This window comes from Culex pipiens, chromosome 3 (genome assembly GCF_016801865.2).
Source record: "Culex pipiens pallens isolate TS chromosome 3, TS_CPP_V2, whole genome shotgun sequence".
NCBI classification, from domain to species: Eukaryota; Metazoa; Arthropoda; class Insecta; order Diptera; family Culicidae; genus Culex; species Culex pipiens.
Window position 1 is genome coordinate 13,143,089 of NC_068939.1, and position 16,775 is coordinate 13,159,863.

At 35.2% G+C, this 16,775-nt stretch overlaps 1 protein-coding gene across 4 annotated transcripts in view; it reads right to left on the reverse strand.

Moving 5' to 3' along the window:
* The window catches only part of LOC120423495 (rap guanine nucleotide exchange factor 4), a 330,099-nt gene that overhangs the window by 271,008 nt on the left and 42,316 nt on the right, over positions 1-16,775 (reverse strand). For all 4 annotated transcript variants that reach the window (XM_039587335.2, XM_039587332.2, XM_039587331.2 and 1 more), the window contains one exon: positions 12,108-13,118. In XM_039587335.2, coding sequence (XP_039443269.1) covers positions 12,108-12,142 — 35 coding nt within the window. In that variant the 5' untranslated portion in view covers positions 12,143-13,118. The remainder of the gene's footprint in view (positions 1-12,107; positions 13,119-16,775) is intronic.

Below are 16,775 nucleotides of genomic sequence, written 5' to 3' on the forward strand. Positions count from 1 at the left end.
ATTTTGCATAGAAAAAAACAGTTATTAAATGCTATAACATGAAAATTAACCAAGATATCTATTTTTTTTTTAAGTTCTTATGGATAGCAAATTTAATTTTAGATCAAGAAATAGGGTAACAAAATAAACACATAGTTTCATTCAAATAAAAACATACAAAAATGTATTTGTGTACTGATGTTCAGAAAAAAAATTGTTACGCATGAAAAACATCGTTCTACGTACTACGCTAAACAAGTGCAAAATATGCCTCTTTTGGTCTCCTAAAATATAATAAAAGATAATCAAAAAATAAAAAAATAAGTATTTTGGGAATTTAATTTAAATAATTGAAATTTGAATAAAAAACATCTAGATGTTTTTCATGCGTAACAATTTTTTTCTGAACACAAATACATTTTAAATTCTGGTGCTCGATTTTTAATGTTTTGGAAAATTATTATACTTGCTAAAAAGCGAACATTTTAAAATTAATTTCTTGATGCAAAACCTAATTTTTAATAGAAAATTATTTTAAAATGCGCTTTGCTCTCAAGTTGTAGGAATGTTCAGGTCAAAAAATGTTATTTTTTGTAATTTAAAAATATTTCAAGAAGGAAATACATGCCTGCAAAAAAATATCTGATAAGCTGAGAAATTTTGTTGCAATATTTCTTCACAAACTTAGATAATTGGACATCAGGTTGCTGAAAAACAGCTTCCTAAAAGTCAGTATTGGTGGAAAATGAGTTTTTCTCAGTCCCGAGCAGACGGAAATAACTTGGGAATAACATATTTTGATATTTGAAAATACTACGACAATATCAATTTATGTTATTTATAACATGATTTATTATTCATCGTTATGAATTTTTTGTTATTGGATTGTTATTGTAATAACAGACTAATAACATTTTAGGTATTCTTCGAACAAATCTTTGTTATTATTTTTTGTTATTTTAACAACTAATCCGATCATCCCAATAACAGTTGGAGTTATTCTTCCATAACAAAAAATGTTATTCCAAAGTTGTTTTGGCATTCAACAAATATCAGACCAATAACAAATTTTGTTATGATAACTTAAACTGTTATTAAACCCTTATGCAAAAATTGATTTTTCAGGAAGATTCCATAACAATTTCTGTTATTTTAACAGATTTTGTTATTGAAATGGCATGAATTTTGTTGTAACCGTCTGCCCGGGGTGTCATCTAATTAGCTCTCATTTTAAAATTGACGCTATCTCGGAAACTTTTGGTTCGATTTTCATTGGTAATAAGTGAACTCAATGATAAATTTTCACCTTTTTCAAATTCTCCACGCTTTTTTTCACATAGGGGAGGGGGTCTGAAATTTAAAAAAAAAGTCCACGAAGTTTATGGATAATTGCTTTAATTCAAAATAATTTCAATTGCTTTTTGTAGATCAAGACTAATATTTGAGAAGTGCTTAAACCACTTAGGGACCATCCACAAACCACGTGGACACTTTTTTGAAACCTCAGACCCATACAAAACAAATCTTTTTAGTTTGGAGTGTGGACAATCGTTCCTGCACATTTTTTTTGTTGCGTTTTATTTACCCATTAAATACTTTCAAGTACCCCATCAGGTTCAACTCGGATCTTCGTGCACCCTTCGACAAAGTTGTGGGAAATTAAATTTCCTAGAAGAATCACACACTTGGGCAATTTTGGGCGAGACTTGCACCACCTGCTGCCAAAATCCTGAAGCGATATTTTTGCCCATACATTTTTGCGATTTTCCCCATATAAACTTCAACGAAAAAAAGCGACCCCTCAACCTTAACCGTTTTGGCGCAAAATTGGCACAGTTACTGATTATTGCCTAAATAATCGAGCCTGGGGGTATCTCTTGAGATTTTCCTAAATTTTAAATTTTTCTTGTCATCCTGATGTACATGTTTTTAAAATCAACAATGTTTACGAATTCGAAAACATAGAGTTACCTGATTAGCTTACATGATTTCTATCCGTGTAGTGATAAATAATACGTTTTAGCCGATTTTGCATTTAATTGTTGAAACCATGGCTTGTAATTTGATTGTTGATTATTTTTTAATTAGGCTTAAAAAACCCAAAAAACAAGAGGCTGAAAAACTGCAATTTTCATCTAAAAAAGGTAAAAAAAAGTTTAAACAATTTTTCGATGTTGGGGATCTGAAAAGACGTAAAATAAAGAACATGTTTTCATGAATTGTTTCAATTAATCGTAAAGTAAATTCAGTGCTTAAATCACTGAATTTGAAACATGAAATTGCCACGTTTCTTAAGTTTCCATAGTCATAGTTTAATAACAAATAGACAAAAATTAAACAAATAGAACCGGCTACGTGGCTCAATGGTTGCGGCTTCTGCCTCGAATGCAGAAGGTTCAGGGATCAAATCCCGGTCGGTTCCCTTGAAATTTGGAATCAGGAATTGAACTTTGAATATGAACAAAAAACCTTTAAGAATCAGGTGGGATTCGAACTCACACCCTTTGGATTGATGGTCTGGGACGCTAACCAGTCGGCCATCATGGAGTTAATGCTCTTGAACTGATTTGTTCCGTAGTGGCGAAATAATGTCACAAGGTATAACATATCAAACCATTATATAACTACTAACACCGTCTCAAAACAGCCCAGGGCCATCTCATATACTCATAGGGGGATGGCGTCGCTATTTTTAGACCACGTTTTCCACTTTTTCTCATCGAAACCGACTACTTTATCGACTTCATTTTGCTGGGCGAGATAGGACGCCGTCTATTTTTAGACGATGACTCAGCACTTTTCCACTCTTGCACTTAAAAAAACCAGATGGCAGCACGATGTAACGCCACGTCCCTATGAACTGGACGAGGGAGTCGTGGATTGCCTGGCCCGAGTCATCTGCATTACCGATCTATGTCTGTACAATTTCAGAAGAAATCGTTAGCCAGAGAAAGGTATTCGCTTCAAAGGTTCTTGAGATATATGGTGGTTACTAACCGAACCGTCTCAGTTGAAATATACTGTGGTCATGGCCAAGTCCTGCCAAGACGGGGGTTCAAATACATACATACATACATATAAATAGACAAAAATTAAACAAATCTCCAAAAACATCAAATCCCTTTGTTCCACAATTATGCAAATCTCACTTGTCTCTTTGTGTCAATTTTCCCCAGATCAAAGAACCCGTGCCCAATTCGGTAAGCTAACCACTTTTTACTGCTCACTTTTCACCCGCCATAAAATTTTAAGCACCCGTCCATTTTCTATGCTGACAATTGGGAGGGAGGGGTCCAATAGGGTGGTCTGCAATTGCGCTATATTTTCACCAATTAAACTACACGCTCGAAAATTTTATGCAACCATTACGTGACGGGGTTCATTTCCATTTTACAGCATCCATTTGGTGGGAGGGCTGAGGGGGGGACGGGGACACTTTCCTTTTAACCACTTTTTCCATATTTGCGAGGGGGGCCATTTTACTGACCTTCTCTCCCAGTAGTCGTGGTGGTCAGGATTGCTGCTGTGTACACGCAGAAAAAAGAATTCCCAAAATCGTGAACAAGCGTTCATGAAAATGGGAACCTCGAACAGAGTGTTCAAATCCCATGGTACGATTTTGAAAAACGTACCATGAAATTTGAACACTTTGTTCGTGGTTCCCATTTTCATGAACGCTTGTTCACGATTTTGGGAACTCTTTTTTCTCCGTGTAATGGCACTTAATTTTTGCTTGCTTTTTTACTTTAAATTCTATTTGGGGAGGGGTTTTCTCTTCCCCCGGAGGATTACCATTACCAGAGCGGAGATAAGCTAAAGTAGATTTGGACACGTTAAAAATTCTTGAGCGTTTCGCCTTAACCGCTGGAACATTTAAATTTGATCAAGGATTGAAACAACAATTGAAGAAAGAAACAGAGTATGCTAAGCCGATTTTTTTTGTTACAAAATAAAATCATTATGAAATAAAAATAATCCCCAAAGTTTCACATTCATCCTGCTTAAAGACAAATCCTTGGGAAAAAAAATTGTTTCTACGAAAAGTTTCTCCACAAAATTGTCCATAAACATCTTAAGGGATAAAAAAATAACAACAAAAGTGGGCCCAGCCTGGACCAAAAGACACGACAAACTTCTGGGAAGTCGTCTCGGCGAAGCAACAGTTTGCATTATTTCATCTACCGCAACCACCATTGTTGCTGTGTGTGTCCCCATGGTGGTCGTCCAAAGACCAAACGGCTTCCACGGGCCAACTTTTCCCGAGCTCAACCCCTTAAAATCCGGCGCTGCAATTGTTGCTTCTTATGGAGAGAGAGAGCTTGTGTGTGTATGCCGTTTTGGGGGTAGGGTAAAGTGGGGAATGTAAATAATTTCAAACATTTTTTTTTTATATGAATATTATATTTTGCTGCTATTTTTTCAAGTAATAACAGAAAATCTCTTCAAACTTGAATATTTCTCAAGTTCCACCACATCTCCCTTACAGATAAGGCGATGAAAGCAATTTGGGACCAAAATTTATTTTATCCCTCTTAGTGCCATGCCCTCAACCCAGCATCCACAACCGGGACCAGCTCGTTGCTTCCCTGTTGCTGCAAAAAATATTGGGATTTATTGTTATTTTTATTTCCTCTCCTCTTAAAGCTGGCCATTATTTCCCAACTGAATCTGGTTTTGAGCGCTTCCGTTGCGTTTTCTCCTTTTATTTCCTTCGTGTGAATTTAGGTTAGGACCACAGCAGGGAAAGACCTTTCGAGAGGGAAACGACGAAAATTAGAGGCCCTGTCTTGGCCACCTTTTTTTCTTATCTCAAAGGGCAACGAGAGAGCTCGTTTACTTCATTAACAGTAATTGAGGCATTTCGAGGCCTCTCACTTTTGTTTCCACTTGTCTGGGGAGGTTGGGGAAGGGGACGTCCCCCGCATTGTCCAGACGGATGGACACTGGACAGGGCCTGTCCAGCGAAGACAACCGCAACGAGGGTTAATTGACACGTTATCAGCGCTGACCTGTTTGTGCAAATACACCTCAGTCTTGCGGTTTCAGGCCAAGGATCTTTTTTTTTTCTCCCGTATAATAAGATGACGTAATCACTTCCAGAAGACTGACTGTCTGACAAATGGACGGACAGTTGGATCATCATGTTTTGTTGGGTTTGTCCGAAAATAGCGAACCTTGTTTCGATGAAAATCATACAGGCTTAGATTGTTTTATTATTATTTTATTTTATTATTGGTTTTGTTTAAAAAAAATTACCTAGCCTTCTGCAACTAAAAGAACCTCTTTTTTATATTCTAGGAACACATTCCAAAAGCTCTGTAGCGATATCCTCTGTTGCTGAAATAAGTCTTTCTGAGGAAGTAGTCAATTTCAAACTAATCAAAATTGAATTAACTGTTCGCTCTATCAATTTATAATGAACTCCTCGGCAAGTTGTTCACAAACTGTGCAGTGTTTTCCGACACAAATTCTGTCAACATTCCCAGATGTAACATTACCATGTGTATTTTAACTGCACAGTTAATCGAAACAAAAAAAAAACTTCCTTAGCATCTGTACAATTTCGCTTGCAATCCGCATCAAACGAACTGTATCTATGTGCAGCTTTTAAGCTAGGTTGGTACAAGTACATTCCGTTCTGCAATAAGGTCCTGGTGCTGCTGATTATTTAACTTTTGTTTTCTAATCCTTCTAATCCGTTTAATGGTAATTACAAATTCTTAATTGCTAAATTTTAACTATTGGGTTACTCTCCGCCAACTTACACGAAATCGGAAGAAGTGATCCTTGATCACAAATCCGATCTTTACGAAGTCATGTTTTTCAAAGATTTTTAACTTCAAAGCCGTTCAAAGAGTTGATTTGATGTCCGATCCAATGGCGATCTCAGAACTATGAAAAAAAACATTAATTCCCGCATTAAACGGCATGTCCATTGATTTTTAAAAACGGTTTTAACTTTTTTTTATGAAATTTTTTTTTTTCAGAATTTTGAGTACGCTACCGAATCGCGAGTCCAATTTTCCAATAAAGTCTCTTTGATTCTGAGCAATTCTCTGAGATTTCGGTCATTCGATTTTTTCTGTATTTTTTAGTCCGACTGTAACTTTTTTGGTGCCTTGGGTATGCCCAAAGAAGCCATTTTGCATCATTAGTTTGTCCATATAATTTTCCATACAAATTTGGCAGCTGTCCATACAAAAATGATATGTGAAAATTTAAAAATCTGTATCTTTTGAAGGAATTTTTGATCGATTTGGTGTCTTCGGCAAAGATGTAGGTATGGATATGGACTACACTGAAAAAAAATGATACAAGGTAAAAAAAAATTTGGTGATTTTTTATTTAACTTTTTGTCACTAAAACTTGATTTGCAAAAAAATAACTATTTTTAATTTTTTTTTATATGTTTTAGAGGACATCAAATGCCAACATTTCAGAAATTTCCAGAATGGGCAAAAAATCTTTGACCGAGTTATGATTTTTTGAATCAATACAATTTTTTACAAAAAAACGAAATATTGGTCGCAATTTTTTTTCAATTTCATTTTTTGATGTAAAATTGAATTTGCAATCAAAAAGTACTTTAGTTAAATTTTGATAAAAGGCACCGTTTTCAAGTTATAGCCATTTTTATGTAACTTTTTTCAAAATAGTCGCAGTTATTGATTTTTTAAAAATAGTGCCCATGTTTGGCCACCTTTGAAATAAAATATTTTTGAAAAGCTGAGAAAATTCTCTATATTTTGCTTTTTCGGACATTGTTGATACGACCCTTAGTTGCTGAGATATTACCATGCAAATGTTTAAAAACAAGAAAATTGATGTTTTCTAAGTCTTACCTAAACAACCCACCATTTTCTAATGTCGATATCTCAGTAAGTAATGGTCCGATTCACAATGTTAAAATATGAAACATTCGTGAAATTTTCCGATCTTTTCGAAAAAAATATTTAAAAAAAATTAAATCAAGGCTTTCAAAAATTCAAAATCAAAAAAAAACAGATTTTTGAATTTTTACATATCATTTTTGTATGGACAGCTGCCATATTTGTATGGAAATTTATATGGACAAACTAATGATGCAAAATAGCTTCTTTGGGCATACCGAAGGCACCAAAAAAGTTTCAGCTGTATTAAAAAATACAAAAATTGAAATTAAAGAAAAAAGACCGATTCCGTAGAGAACTGCTCTTCTATATTTTTACCGTTTTGAAAAAAAACGTGGCTTGATTTAGTTAAAGATCCAGAATAAAAAATCACGGGAAGTCGAAAAACGGGTGAATTTAACTAAACTTTTAGCAAATACAGTCCAAACTCGATTATCCGAAAAAAAAATTCACTTTGGATAATCAAAACTTCGGATAATCGAATCACCAACAAAATTTATTTTCGTCGTCTTATTTCTCTTTGTCCAGCTTATGTATCTAAGGCTAGTGATTTTTCGCAATTTCACGAAAGCCGCGTAATCCGTGAAATTTGCCATTGACCGTGAAATTTCGTAAATATCGAGAAATGCCGCGAAATTCTTATTAATTTATTAACCAATTGTCCCTAAGTGTGTTTGAACATCAAGTTTTGCCTTCCTCACTGAGGTAAGGCTATAATCCTGCTCTAAAAATGAACTTTGTATAAAAACGTCGTAGACCTTCATGTATACATATCGACTCAGAATCGAAAACTGAACAAATGTCTGTGTGTATGTGTGTGTGTATGTATGTATGTGACCAACAAACTAGCTCATGTTTCTCGACACTGGCTGAACCGATTTGACCCGAACCTGTTGCATTTGACTTGGTTTAGGGTCCTATAGATCGAGTTTTATACAGATTGAAGTTTCGATAAGTAGTTCAAAAGTTATGTATAAAAATGTGTTTTCACATATATCCGGATCTCACTTAAATGTATGTAACATAGTTTAGCCGGATCCACCATCCGACCCATCGTTGGTTAGATTATCAAAAGACCTTTTCAACGAGTCCAAAACATTGAAGATCTGGCAACCCTGTCTCGAGATATTGCCACTTAAGTGATATTGATGTACTTTTTGAAAGACGGATCTCACTTAAATGTATGTAAACTATGTCCGGATCCACCATCCGACACATCGTTGATTAGATTATCAAAAGACCTTTTCATTGAAGATCTGGCAACCCTGTCCCGAGATATGGCCACTTAAGTGATATTGATGTACTTTTTGGAAGCCGGATCTCACTTAAATGTATGTAAACTATGTCCGGATCCACCATCCGACCCATCGTTGGTTAGATTATCGAAAGACCTTTCCAACGAGTCTAAAACATTGAAGATCTGGCAACCCTGTCTCGAGATATTGCCACTTAAGTGATATTGGTGTACTTTTTTATTCCGGATCTAAAAAATAGATGAAATTTGTGTACAACCCCATCATATCAGCCATTGTTGGTAATGAGTGAGGAAGGCTCCAACAACATTGGTGGATTAAGTGAGTTTTTTTTATTCAAGCAGTCCACTAGAATTTAAACAGGCATTTTGAAACTCATTTCGAAAATATTGTTTATTGCAATGTTTTACGAAAAGTTCCAGCGAAATAAGCTTTGGTTGTAACATGCCTTGGATCTCGCCAATTTTTCGTTCAAAGCATGATTTTTTTTAAACATTTTACAAAAAATGTGAATGGACGATTTTCAAAACTGCAAGGAAGAAACTGCAGAGTAGTTTTGCTATTTATTTTTGAATCTCTGTAAAAAGGAAATTTTGTACAAAAATAAAGTTGTTTATGTTTTAAGAAATTGGTTTAAGTACTTTGCAACATTTTCTAATTATCTGGTTTTATCAATAACAAATCGTCGCTTGAGTGCTATCTTGTGACACGTCCTATCTATTTACAGCTGACGCGTCTCAATATGGTACACCATCAACGAAATGTAAACAAAACTGTGTTAAATGAAATTTTGGCTAAATACTCAAATTTCCTGAAAACCATTTGCAAACATAATGAAATATCTCTTATTCTACTAATTCTACTTTTACCAAATCAAATTTAAAAAATTTCAGTAAAATTGGGATGGTTAAATCTTAAATTCCGAAATTTCACGAAATTGAGCTCACATTTTTTTTAAACTGTCTTAAATACTTTGTGTTAGGGGATACTATTTGTATCTTAAGCAACTGCTAACTTTTTCAGTAACTTTCCTGTACACAACTACTCTTGAATAACACAATTTTGCGTTAATTTTAGGCAGATTTTTGAGTACCGCGAAATTGCCGTGAAATTTCAATGTTTTGAAATTGGCATGCCGCGTTATTTTATTTTTCTCGCTGTGAAAAATCACTAGCCCTATGTCAATCCAAAGCTGGGACTTTTTTTTCAAAACCTCGCTCCACAAGCTGAATATTGTTCCTTGACCTATTTTAGGACTCTAGGCAAAATATGACCCATTGATACTCGGAGGTGAAGTTTGTATGGGAAAAACCGAAAAAATGTATGGAAAACCCAAGTTTCTTACGGTTTGGTCTGCACGGTGCGCTACTTGCATCCAAATATTCCCAAAAGTGAGATTCTTATTGAAAATTTAATGCTCTACAACTTTGTAGAACAAACCAAAACTGTAAAACTCGATCCTGAAAAGTTATTAGCGATTTAAAAAAGTCATTTTTGTATGAAAAACATTTTTTTCACCAACTTTAGGCTCGGGTATCAATGAGTTAATCTCATCCAATTTTGCTCAACATTTTCACAGATGCTTAAAATAACCCAAAAAACCGTTTTCCGCTTGTGGAGCAGGGGGTCATTTTTTCTGGGCACCCTACTGGACAGGTGTATAATGCATTTTAAAACACTTTTTTCATTCAAATGTTGACACAGTGGCCTGTAATTTCAATTTTTAACTTTTTTTTATTTTTTTGCCCCCCCCCCCCCCCCTTCCTCAACTTTGATCAGAGTCGAGGGACATAAACTTCAAAAAATATTTTCAACGGCCTTATCAGCACTTTTCAAAATGACTTGACAACATTGCTATTTTGAAAATCCTAAAATTCTATAAAATATGTTTGATTTCATGAATCGTAATACAAGTCATTTATAATATTTAATCAGTTACCTAGAATTTAAAAAATATTTATTCAATTAGCTCAACGTTTAAATTTTAGAGTTTATTTGAATCATCTTTCAGAATTTCAGATAATTTCTCTTTTCCAATATGAATCAGAAACCTCGGAATGTTCCGATATTTTTGAAGTTGATTTTTATTGATATCTATTTTCTCATTTTTACACCTAATCGTCAAATCGTCGCAATCGTGCTAATTTGTCGCACGTTCATTTTGAGCCAAATTGAGTTGAGAACGCCACAATGCCTCACCTTTTGACCTTCACAGATCCCCAAAATTCGAATTCAATCCTGAGATATTCAATATTCCCGGAAGTGCCTCCAAGGGTCCGCCAGTAACCGGTTCCAGATTGGCCGGGATGGGTCAGATATCAACGGCATGAGCGTAAACTGACATATCTTTCAATTTCATGAAGTTGGAAATGTCGGATGATAGGGGTCTCTCATATCCCGGAAGCAACGATGCCAGATTGTTTTTTGGGGAATCTGTATTTTCTTAAAAATAAATCTGTATTTTATCTGTATCATGTAAAATTCAAAGCCATACAAGACATTTTTTAAATTTTAACAGCAGATTTATGCTTTTTAATAGTATTTAAGAATAGATCAATTAATAAATTGTTGAATTTTTAAATGTAAGCAATTTCAAAAAATCTGTACATACTGATTTTTGTGTTCGAAAAATCTGTAAAATACAGATTTATCTGTATATCTGGCATGGCTGCCCGGAAGTGACCCCAAGGGGGTAACCGGTTCCAGAGGGGCCAGAATTGATTAGAGAATAACGGCATGACCTTAGAATGTCATATCTTTCAATTTCAAGAAGTTTGATATGCAACATGATGGGGTTTCATAAAAAAAGTCAAGTTGGCCGTTCATCGGGAATCCGGGAACCAGGTCCAGGTTACCTGGAACTGGCCAGTAACACTCCAGTGTGGTTCTGGCAATCATGTTTTGTGGCCTTGTAAGTTTTATGGATCAATTTCAACTATTGTGAGTGTAGTGGTATCGCATATACGTGAAAAACAGTTAACATGAACTTTTCGGATGTTCCGGATTTCCGGAACCGAATGCAACCCGGCCAGGAGCATCCTGATTGGTTGAATTTTTCCGGAGATACAGGTTGTCAAATTTGGGGTCTTAAATAGGTCTGTTTCGGTTATAGCCAATTCCTGGTGGCCACAGCAACCAAATCCGGTTTTCCAGGTTGGAACTAGATTTCTAATCTCTAATCTAATCTAATCTAATCAGACCCTAGCGCAGCCAATCTTTCGAAGGGATCCTGGAGAGTGCCTTAGGTTAGATGACGCCTAGCACTCTTCTTGTCATTTATTAACATTTGTAGTGCGCCATTGCATTAGAATGCATTGAAACATCACAAGCGTTAAAGCGGCCAGGCCTACTGCGTAAAGCCGTATCGTAGAGATGACTCGTAAATTGGGTTGAGTTTGAGCACTGAGTGTTCGAACAACAACACAATTCTGAATCGAAAGGGGAGGAAGAAGCGTGGGGACACACCACCATACGCTCCGTGATTTGGTTGTATTCGTTGGGAGCACCATGCTAAGAAGGTTTGGTACTCCGGTACCCTCTGGGATGGGACATTGTATTTCCACGAATGCCCTGGACACTATTTGCCGTGGTTATAGCGCCACAACTCGCTCTCTGTAACAGTATTGCTAATTCCAGTCCGAGCTTACCAAGTCGTCATGGCCTAGTGGTTAGCATTTTTGCTTACCAATCCAATGGACGGGGGATCGAACCCCGTCTCGAGCGACTTTGATTTTTCGTTCATATTCATCATTTCAAATTTCTGTGTTCTTAACTTTCTCGTTGGGAGCAGATGGGCATCGAACCCAGAACCATTCGCTTACAAAGCGAACACCGTAACCAGTCAGCCACGGCCGCTCCCTTTTCCAGGTTGGAACTAGATTTGGTCAAAAACTGGATTTTTTGCGATTTTTTTTTTAATTTGGGTCGAAAAGGATTCTTTTAAAAACCAAGAGAGGGTTAAGTTGTTGTGGTTCAAAGCACTCACCTTTTATCGATCGCTGTAATCCATTCCATCGCCATCGTGAGCTCCTTTATAATTCTATTATTACACACACAGAGAGAGAAGGGAGCAAATATCTACACCAAACTTCAATTCAATTCAGCAAGTTTGTACTGATTACTCAGCTAAACTCTGCGGCATGGCATGATTCCATCAGCAAATTTTCCACATTCCATCACGAAAAACTTTGTCATCGATTTGTTTAATTTTCATCTGGTGATCAAACTTTTCCCTTTCGTACTCACAAGCACCCCCACTGACACTGCCAGTAAACTCCGTTGAGCGAATATTATGTTTCAATTAACACAACTTTTTTAATACACACTGGCGGCTCTGGCTTAAACAGACTTTAACACTGGTTGTGGCGCGCTTTCCACTTGTTGCATGTGGGCACTGAAAAGTTGCCGTTTTTTCGTCGGTTATCTCTGATGAAAACTTTTTCCATCCACTTGCTTTTTTTTCGGAGCAGTATTCAATTTTGAGCTCATTTAATTTCCATACTGCAGCTCGGTTTCCCGTTCCGGAAAATTCACTATTGCTTCGCTTCACATTTTCCTCGGAGAGGAAAAACCACAAAAATAAAACTATCGTGAAACCGTCACACGCGTCTGTTCTTCTTTTACTTGTTGAGCCATCCGTGATCCGGAAAGCCAATCATCCCGAAAGCGAGACAAGGTTCCTGAATTTGGTCACCGCACTCCATCATCGTCGACGTTGTGAATTCTGGACACGTGTGTCGGCACGAGACGCCTTTTGCCTTCTGCAACGTGACACAACTAATGAGTCCCACCACCACCCCCCAGGCAGTGTTTGGCCTTAGGCTGGGAGATTAAAATTTTATGTGTCGCTGGATGACCTCGTTCCGGGCTACGGAACGGGGAAATTGATGGTGTCCTCTTCTTCGTCTGGTGGACCCAACCAAGAGTGTTTTTTTTTGCTGGTCCGTTCCAGGAAGGATCGAAACGTTGAGTTTGCTTTAATTTCGGCTGGGTTCACCTGCAAAAAGAGTTCGAAACGAGAAAGTTTTGATTAATTTTACGTTTTGGTGGTGGGGGAAATGGAATAAATTTGAACGTGAAATTTTGTTTGTTTTATTTAAATTGCTTGAACTTTCATGCATTCGCTCAGTAAAGTGTATCAATTCAGTTTGCTTTCTCAAAAGATTTCGTTCGGTGGTAAATTGGTATTCTGATCTAATTAAATCTTTGCTACTCCCCGACCGTTTAACCAACTGTAATTAAATGTTCATTTTTTGAGTTTTTTATTGTACTTGAGTGCGCTTTCTACCCTCTCAACTATTCAAAAAAAATGTCAAATATTAAAAAAGTGAGTCCATTGTAAGGTGTTTGAATTCCTTCTAACATTTATAAAATAATAACAATATTCAGTCCAGAATTTCACTTCGGATAATCGATTCTTCGATTATCTTATTTTTGATTGTCGAGCTTAAGTACCACCCCAAGACTACTCTAAAGTGATTTAGAATGTTTAAATCCAAGATGGCGGCCAAAATGGCGTTTACGAAATACTTAAAAAAGTATTCGGTCATTTTTAAGACAATCAACCATTCAAATTTGACTAAAATGGGTTTGCAGAACTCGAATTTGCTGTTAAAAAAATGAAAAAAAAAGAAATTTTTTTTTTTTGTTTGTGATTTCATTATCGAAGTCCCATACAAACCTTGGAATAATCGAACTTCGGGTGATTGAAACTTTGGATAATTGAGTCTAAACATTAACACATTTATAAATTCTGTTATTTTAACTAAAACTCTAAAATACTCCATTTTTCAGAAGATACCGTTTTTTTAAATAATATTTTTTTCAAAATACGGTATTTTTCGAAAATCATAAAAAATTTACAAAATAACGTATTTTAACGCAAATACAAATATTCACAAAGTAACGTATTAATACGAAAATACAAATTTTCACAACATATCGTATATTTCTTATTTAATAATCAAACAGAAATACTTTAAAAAAAATTCAAAATACCGTATTTGCGAAAATACTATTTTTTTTACAAAATACCGTATCCTTTCGAAAATACAATTTTTAACAACATGATGTGAAACTCTAAAATTCCAACTTTTCAGAAAGTACCGAATTTTTCTAAAATACTTATTTTTCTTTCAAAGTACCGTATTTTTCTACAATTTTAAAATTTTCACAAAATAACGTATTTTTACGAAAATAAATATTTTCACAAAATAACGTATTTTTACAAGATTATAAATTTTAACAAAATACAGTTTTTTTCGAAATCAACGAAAATACTCAAAAAAATGAAAATACCGTATTTTCGAAAATACTACAATTTTCAAAAAATACCGTATTTTTTCTAAACTACAATTTTTCACAATTTGCCGTAAAACTATAAACTACTCAGTTTTCACGAAGTACCATATATTTCGAAAATACTCTTTTTTTTTCAAAATACCGTATTTTAAAAAAAAATCACAAAATAACGTATTATTAACGAAAATGCAAATTTTCACAAAATAACGTATTTTTACGAAAAAAACAAACTTTCACAAAATACCGTATTTTTCAAAAAAATATTCCAATATTCAAAATTCGCAATATATCAAACAAAAATATTCAAAAACTTTGAAAATACTACAATTTTTAAAAAATACCGTATTTTTCGAAAATAAAATTTTTCACAAAATGCCGTATTTATCGAAAACACTCCAATTTTCATAATTCGTGAATGGGTGTCGAAATTATACGAAGCGAAATTTTGTTTGCATTTTCATTTTCTAAAAAAAACGTAAAATAGATTTCAGAGAACATCATCAATATCGCCAGCACCGGGCAATGTTATCGTCCCGACGAAAACGATAATATTATCAACGATAATTTGATAAATTAACAAGCTTGGTATTGTTAACATAGAAACCGGGAAATATTTAATTTATGAAAATAGTTCTGATTAACTATATTGTTATCAAATCGGTTTATTTACTGAACATAAAAAAATTAAAAAAGACTCCCTGTTTTTTAAATATTTTGAACACTTTTTTGAGAACTGTAAACAAATCAAGTTGTTTTCCAGAAGTGCACATTTTCAGCAAAACAATAACTTGACGCCCGTGTGCTCTCTTGTTCTATCTAGATAAGAATCCCAGCAAGCTTAGTACAAAAGAGCACACCGGCATCGAACTACAAACGCTGAAACTAATAAAACTCAAGCAGAACTATGGTTTTAAAAAATTATTGGTCATATTTTGTGTGGAATTAGGAGTTAAATTAAGATGTTTAATTTGTGCATTTCCGGAAAATCTAGAAAAACCCCTTGAAGAGGAAAATATTTTTGACGGAAAATGCGGGTAATGCACATTGGAATGAATCTCATTGGAATGGGATATTAGCCGTTGAATTTTTCACATAGGCAGTAAAATTTAAACACTATTTTAGTGAAATTTTAAATTTCAAGGTGGCATTGGAACCCGGGGCAAAAAAGCTCCCGACTCTATTTTGACAAAAGTGGATAGTATTATTTTTTTCAAAGATGAGTAATATAACAGTTTCGAAAAGTATGGCTTTTCCTAACTTTTTTAAAAGAGTGATGAAAATCAAAAATTATCAACACCACCAACAAATAGACAAATAACAATAGATCATCAAAAACGTTAATTAATTTGTGGCACAACCGATGTCATTATTTTCAAAACGAAAATTTTCCTTCACATTAGCAATGATTTGGCAAATTGTTCGCTTAAATTGTCATTACCACATTCGTGTTGAAGGGGGAAAAATGGTTAAATTGCGTTGCAACAATTTAGATTGCAAGCAGTTTTCGACCAGCAGTGAAATGAGTACCAAGTGGTTAAGTGCAACTCTCGTCGGATTGGTTTTCCTGAGCCCGAGTACTCAAGATACATTGATCCAATTTCGTACACCAAATCAGGACCACGGACTTCTAGCTGGTGAAACTGTCGAAGATTCCAACGAACCGGTGTCATTTTTCTACGTTGATTATTACGGAGGATATAAAGGTATAATTGACACTAGTGAACTGTTGCGACTCAACCCCTGCCTGATGATGGAACCTTCATACGCGCTCGTTCGAGATCAGATGACCTTCTATGGCACCTGCAACTACCACGAAATGTTCCAGCTTAAGATCAACCGGTCTGATGAGACATGGAAAGCTTCTGTTAAGCTATCGGTAAATTATAGTATAGATTCTATGGCTGATGATTTTGATCTGTCATGGAAAGGAATCAACCATACAGTTGTTGCTAAAGAAAGAAATGTTGCTTTTGGTTTGACTATTGTCCATCTTTTACTCTACCAACAATCGGTGAACGTCCAGGACGTTCGTTCCCTGTATCCGGAATCGGATCGATGGCGTGAAAGACTTCCTGACGAGAGTTGTCAGTGCCTGAATGGATCTAGATTCAACTATCGGAAAAGGTGGCTCGAACTTAACCCTGAAACAAATGAAGCTGAGGAAAAAAGTAGTTAAATTACTTTTTTGAAGTTGAAGGAATATTGAAAACCTGTAGTAAAAAGCTTGATTTATACATATTTAGACACCAAAATAATGAAGTACATAATAAATAAATGGCAATTCAAACTTTCTCAATTATTAAAATGTTTTGTGCGTCATTACTAGAGGGTGACGAGCGGGAATTCCCGGGAA